General features: G+C 36.2%; 1 protein-coding gene across 1 annotated transcript; it reads left to right on the top strand.

Moving 5' to 3' along the window:
- The first annotated feature begins 615 nt into the window (after positions 1–615).
- Positions 616–1,543, top strand: LOC141619108 (uncharacterized). Its single transcript, XM_074436134.1, has 2 exons — positions 616–724; positions 942–1,543. The coding sequence occupies exons 1-2, from the start codon at positions 616–618 to the stop codon at positions 1,541–1,543; spliced, it is 711 nt and encodes a 236-aa protein (XP_074292235.1).
- Positions 1,544–7,186: the final 5,643 nt, after the last annotated feature.

Here is a 7,186-nt window from a genome sequence, read left to right as displayed (position 1 = left end):
ATCAATACACGTAAGTTTGAGGGTGTAAATATCTCATTTATTCACGAGGATGAGATCCAACATGCTTTTGAAGATTACTATGGAGATCTTTTAATAACTTCAAAACTAGTTGTGCCTATTAATGTTGATATTGTCAGGCAAGGGGCTTGGTTAACAAATGACCATCAAACTTTATTGCAGGCCCCTGTAACTGATGAGGAAATTAAGACTACACTTTTCTCCATTCCTGGTACCAACGCACCTGGACCAGATGGATACAGTAGTCACTTCTTCAAAGATGCCTGGTCCATCATTGGGAAGGATGTTCTTACTGTTGTGAAGAGTGTTTTTACCTCTGGGAAGCTGCTCAAAGCTTGCAATCCTACTGTCCTTACTTTGATACCTAAGGTGGATGTTCCTGAGCATGTTACCCAGTTTAGACCAATTACCTGTTGCAACACTAGTTGTAAATGTGTTGCAAAGGTCATTTGTAATAGACTGAGTACTATTTTACCTGATATTTTTAGTCGCTCTCAAAGTGACTTTATTAAAGGTAGAGACATTGTGGGGAATGTGTTAATCTGCCAAGACTTGATAAGATTGTACTAGAGAAAAGCTTGCTCACCTAGAGTTATGATGAAGATTGACTTGCAGAAGGCATATGACTCTGTAGAATGGGAGTTCCTTGGACGTATGTTGATAGCTCTTAACTTCCCTACTCATAGTTTGGAGCTTATTATGGAGTGTGAGTACCTCAATATATTCCATGGCCTTGAATGGGAATGTGTTTGGGTATTTTTAGGGGAAGAGAGGGCTTAGACAAGGGGATCCCCTGTCCCCCCTCCTTTTTACCATCTGCTTGGATTATCTTAGTAGGATTTTGGCATGGGTACAGAGGAGGAAGGAGTTCAGGTACCATCCTCTTTGTAAAAGAGTGCAGCTGAGTCATTTATGTTTTGCAGATGACTTGGTTATGTTCTATAGAGGTGATGTTCCATCTGTGCTTTTGATGTTGAGGGCATTCAAAACATTCTCTTTAGCATCTGGATTGATCATGAATCAAGGGAAATCTGAAATTTATTGCAATGGGATTGAGAGTCAAACATTGACAATGTTGATTAGGATCTCTGGAATGCATAGAGGCAAAATTCCTTTCAAGTATTTGGGAGTAAATATCTATCCCAAAATGTTGGGTGTGAATGATTGTCAATGTCTCATAGATAAAATAACTACCAGAATCAGAGGTTTGGGGGCAAGGAAACTGTCATATGCTGGTAGAGTGGTGGTGATTAAGGCTGTTCTGAGTACACTCCATAACTATTGGGCTCGAATCTTTATCCTTCCTAAAACTATCCTTACAAGGATTGAGTTTCTATGGAGACAATTCCTCTGGCATGGTATTGAAATGAAGGAGAGCCCATCTCTGGTTGCCTGGGATCAAATTTGCAAGCCTATAAAGAAGGGAGGACTGGGTTTGAAACATCTTTATTGGTGGAATATTGCTGCAGTAGCCAAATATGTTTGGTGGATTGCCAAAAAAACTGATCATCTATGGGTCCGTTGAATCCATGCAGTTTATATGAAAGATAAGGAATGGGAGGATTATGAACTAGGCAGTGGAGCTAGCTGGGCATGGAGGAGGATTTGCTGGGTTAAAAACCTGGTGAAACAAAATATGTTTAGTGATACTCTGAGTGCTTACACAATTAAACTAGGGTACTCTTGGCTTGTTGATGAGAGTATGGAGCATTTGTTTTTCCAGTGTCCTTTCAGTTGCAGATGTTTGGCTCTACTTTCAGAATGGCTTCAAATGAAGCTTCCTAATAAGCATATTTTGTCTTGGTGGGTGCAGTAGCGCTGCAGATCTTTACAACAGAAACGTGCCATTGCTGCAGCTGTCTATTTTATCTGGTGGTGCAGGAACAAATGTCGTATTGAAGGGTCTGTTCCTATGCCAAAAGTGATGATGAAGAGATGTAAGAAGAAAATGCAGATGAGGTTACGCAGTTGTAGACATCATTCCAAAATTCCAAAAGCAAATGTATGGTTTGACAGAATATGTAGTAATTGAGGTGTTTTACCTTAGTCTAAGATGTATGTTCACTTAAGGTAAGGCCTTAAGTATCAAATTGTATGGGTGTTTATAATCTTTAATGAAAGCTTAAATTTTCCCAAAAAAAAAATATCTCATTTATTTCATGTCTTTGCTGTTTTTATGAGTTTATAAGCATGAACAATGCATAACACGATTCAAATATAGGTTAGATGAGCCAAAACCGAGTTTTGGCCTGAGACAGAAGCCCTTTACTGTGCAAAGAGACTCGCGCCTCAATGGGTTGTCCAGGTCAGACTCAAACGTGTTTGAGTTCGTCTTTCCTTCAACACTAGCTTTTATTTTTACTTCTTTCCTTTTACGGTTTTTACCATTTTAATTCATTTTTATGACAAATACTTTAACCACAAATCATAATCACCCTTGGTTCCTTATACCATGACGGTTTAATCCGTGACTCGGTGATATTATTTGGTTCAATACATATTTATAGGTATTTGTAACACCCCGATTTATGAAGGAGCCTTTAGCAAGACATTCCCTAATAAACCGGACTGTTACCATCTCGGTTTCCCGAGGTAGTGAATAACAAATTAAACACCAAGGCAAAATATATAATTACTTTAACTTAATTATTACAAAACCTCTTTTACATCAAATTACAAGGAACTAACATAAATGAAAGTGAAAGTCTTCTAAATGATGATCTAGCTACTAAGTCTTCTGATCCAGTGTCTCACGCCCATCAAGCTCCCAGCCTAGCTCATAAACCCTGTCAAGCCGCTCCCCAATATTTGGATCGTCACAGGTGTTCACGAATACACAGGGTCAACCACGAGGTTGAGTAGGGAATACAATGAAACAACAAAATATGATATGCATGCTCCTCCGTCACCACCATCTCCATCTCAACTCATATCTCATAACCCGAACACCCACCCATACCGATCCCGGTAGACTATATATCGACCGTAGCCGATCCGCCACCACAACCGAGGACACCAGGGCAAGTCCTGCAGAACCCGCCTGGGCCTTATCACAACATCATCTTCACCACACCACATCACCACAACATCCTCCATCTCCAATGCATATGAATGCTCAAAAGAAATTAATGCAACACAATATATATATCTTTGAACTGATCAATCATAAAATCATGCCGGTTACCAAATGTTGTGATAACATACTCAATACGATCAATTCAGTCAATCACCTTCCAGTATATGAATCATAACGTAAATCAACAACCACGAAGCAAGTCAACGTTCACAGTTTGGTCATACGAAACACAAACAAGTCAACACAATTTAACATCAACGATAATAAGTCAAGTGTATTTCCCTACCTTTTCGCAATCCAAGCACACACAAGCAATCACTTATGATCCTTCACTTATCCATCACCTACATAACATAATTATGTATAATTACCATCTAGTCAGTCAATTAATCATGCACATAACCTAGACTCATCATAACTTAATAGGAATATCAATTTAAAGAACAAACACGACTTTTCCTGATTTTCCTGCTCATGGCAGACTCGGTATAAAATGAATAACTAATTCCAGAAAATTCGAATTGATGCAAGGCCAATTGAATTGGAACCCCATGAGTCTTAGCTACAATTTATATCTAACGTGTTTTTCTCAAATTCCAAACTTATCAAGGGTTTTCAGACTGATTTCCAAAAACTGACAGAAACCGTCGCATAAAAAGTATTGATTCATAAAACGAGTTTGACAAATGATTCTTAAGTAAAAACAACGCCTAACTCATATAAACTCTTTAAATTAAATATATGAAAAAGACCCAGCACCAAATCAATATCTAAATTATGGTTTAGAAGTAATCTTTCAGCCTCTACTGATTTGCGGACTTTTTAGATAGACGTTCACAAATAATTTCTTCAGGAAAAACTACATGGTGAAATGCTACCAATTTTCACAGGCATAAACTAGGCTTGGAATAAACATGAGTCTCTTCTTTAACTGTTTGCATCCCACGGCTTTAAGACAGGTAAAACACTCAAATAACACAGACCAACGAATCTGTAAATTGCTGTAACTATTCCATTCATTTATCTCATACAATTTATAATCAAAAACCCCCAAACCAATTCTAGGGTTACGAAAATTATCCCAATACTACTATAATTATGCTAATAATTGAATAAAGAGGTAATAGGATAGTCTACTTACGAAATAAGATGAGAATAGGCTGAGAAATCGCCTCGCAATTCCTCACGCGGCTCCCTTCACACACGGCTCCCTCATCTCTCTTTTCTCTCTTTTCTCATGGTTAAAATGAATATGGTGATAGAGAGATTAGGGTTTGGTTAGATGGGTTATACATATAGGATAGGTGCTATTAAGACGATACGGGCCTAGCCTAGTTAGATTAATTAAAACCCGAGTCACATAATTACCCGAGTCACAAATACACTACACGACCCAGCTGGTAACTCGGCCTAATATAATACCATATTAAAATACCGGGTATTACAGTCTACCCTCCTTAAAAGAAACTTCGTCCTGATGTTTACCCTCTCTACCAACCAACGCAAACGAATTATGAAACGCATATACAAAAGTATGTAAGGCACCCACCAAATTGAAAATTAAACGCAGTATTACATTCCACCCTCCTTAAAATAAACTTCGTCCCCGAAGTTTAACCATAACAGAAACACATCATGTAACACTCCAACATAACCCACACAACGCATAACCAATATAGCCAAACTGAGAAATCACACATGAAAGTATAAAGATTTTATAATCCTACCCTCCTTAAACATGGTTACGTCCTCGTAACCTTCATTATTATAACAAAAGTTCTCAAACTATCGCTAACAATCGAAAGAGGATAAAAGATTCACAACTCACGTTCAAGTTAACTAATCCCTACTAAAGACAATCAATATACAAGCTCTCTCAAGGAAGCTACGATTCTATCATTGCTACAAAGACATCGCCACGGATCGGAGCAAAAGCCATGTTGAATAACTTAAGACATTTCAGTATTAATCTAAACACTCTTCATATCAATCAATACATGCAATAACATTCACAGGATCTGCTTGTCAATCTAATTTATACATTACTAGTCAGGTTACAAAGATGAAGATGCTTAGGTGCTCACATATGGTTCATGTCAAATAGCATATTTTCCAAGAAATATTGGTCGAATGACGAATGACGAATGCACATTGATTGGCAAATTTTACAAGCTTATTGGTCGAGTCAGTCAAGCGAGTAAACAACGATATTGGAAAGTTAACATACAATACTATCATACATAAAATTTCATTCTTGGTGTTAAATATATTTAAACTGCACCCAACACCATGACATAAAAGATTAAATGTATTTAACTACACCAATTTTACAAATATTCATTACATATCATGCTAATATCAACATACCATGTTAACACACAACTCACTTAAATCACCACATTACATTTCCCGTTTTGACATTCGTAACTAACCACAACCCACTAATTCACTACATGAACGAACAACATGACTAAATTAACCCACTATTTGTGACTCCGTTCTAGCTTCATTCCCCAGACTAGCAAATATCATGAAACCATACAACCAGACACTGGCTGGAAATCTCATTCCGAATTTATACTCACACGACAAAATTTAACTTCATTTTCAAAACTTTTACTTTCATCTTTGGACGGTGAATAACTTTCTTAACATAAATCTTATAACAGAGCCGTCCATAGAATCCATTTGACTCAAAATCAGATAAACTTAACTCAATTCCTTCAAACAATACAAGCTTAGATGTCGACTCATATTTCATAATTTACAGGTTCATCTTATTCATTTCAGTCCTATCTTTACTAATGAACGACTATTACCTCAACATCAGGATTTTAGTTGCACTTCTTTACTCAGTTATATTCACGGCTAACACGACTACAGCCTTTAATCGGAGACCTTTTAGATAGTACACATTCCCTGGTGACGTCTCAGCAAAGCATACGATTCGTACCATGATGTAAAGCGAGTAACTACAAATTAACTGTGTTCAATCAAAATTTTACCTCTTTATTACAGATCTATTTATCACGGGTTGCATGGTCACACAAAAGTATAAGTACCAACTCAATCACATGTTAAATTTTAAAACGATTTATCACGTCATAAGAACTAGACAAGAGTCTAACTATATAGTCAATATAAGAAGATTATTAGTTTAGATCGGAGGCACATTATAAAATTCCCTGTTAAACTCCTTACGGAACCATCGATCGTAAGGTCATGACTAATTAACTTAATAATGTAGAAGTCAAACAACTAAAATTACAATTGAGTATTAATGGTTATATGATTCACAATAACAACAAAATTACTTCCATATCACACATATGTTTAACATTTTAGCAACCATACCATTCAATTGTATCCATCAACTCAGTATAATTCATTTTCAGCAAAATAAAAGATATCGCATAAACAACTTAAACATGTACATATACCATCATATAACTTGTAAAACATTATCTATGACAAAAGATTAGCAAGGTGAACAAGTTCTCTGGTTTGCACGGTTTGAACAAATAGGCAACTCGCGGCTCAATTAAACGTAACTATAACGACTATCATTTAAACATACGCATAACATGTGAATCATCAAAGGGTTATCTCATTATAATTCATAGCGACGGTTCGAGAATATATTTCAAATATCGTAACTATATCGTAACTATATCAAACTATATTTCAAATATGGTGACAATTGCAACAATCACCTTAGCATTTCATGGCAATACAACTATGAACATATCCAATAAGGAGCAACAGCACTATTTTATTATCATATCATAAGTTTAGGTTCAACTGAAATAAATTAATGCAATGAAAGTAATAAGTATAACTATAGGCACATAGACTCACATAAAAGACATTAGAACTCAGATGACATCCTACATGTGTGAACATTTAGACATACTCATTACTACCATCCATGTGTAAACATTTGAACATAATTATTATAAATATTCATGCGAGTATATTAGAACAATCAAGTTAACATTTAACGCCACCAACTTTACCAAGATATGACAATATAGTTTTATATTTATATATATCCGACCACTATACAAATATGATGAACACACCAGAGATATT

Source organism: Silene latifolia, chromosome X (assembly GCF_048544455.1).
Source record: "Silene latifolia isolate original U9 population chromosome X, ASM4854445v1, whole genome shotgun sequence".
NCBI classification, from domain to species: domain Eukaryota; kingdom Viridiplantae; phylum Streptophyta; class Magnoliopsida; order Caryophyllales; family Caryophyllaceae; genus Silene; species Silene latifolia.
This window is presented reverse-complemented; position numbering and strand designations above follow the sequence as displayed.

Excerpts from the sequence above, each read along its gene's own strand:
- LOC141619108 (XM_074436134.1), top strand. The coding sequence starts at position 616 with ATGAAGATTGACTTGCAGAAGGCATATGACTCTGTAGAATGGGAGTTC. Across the intron at positions 725-941 it reads TTTGGAGCTTATTATGGAGT|ATGACTTGGTTATGTTCTAT; the intron begins GTGAGTACCTCA and ends TATGTTTTGCAG.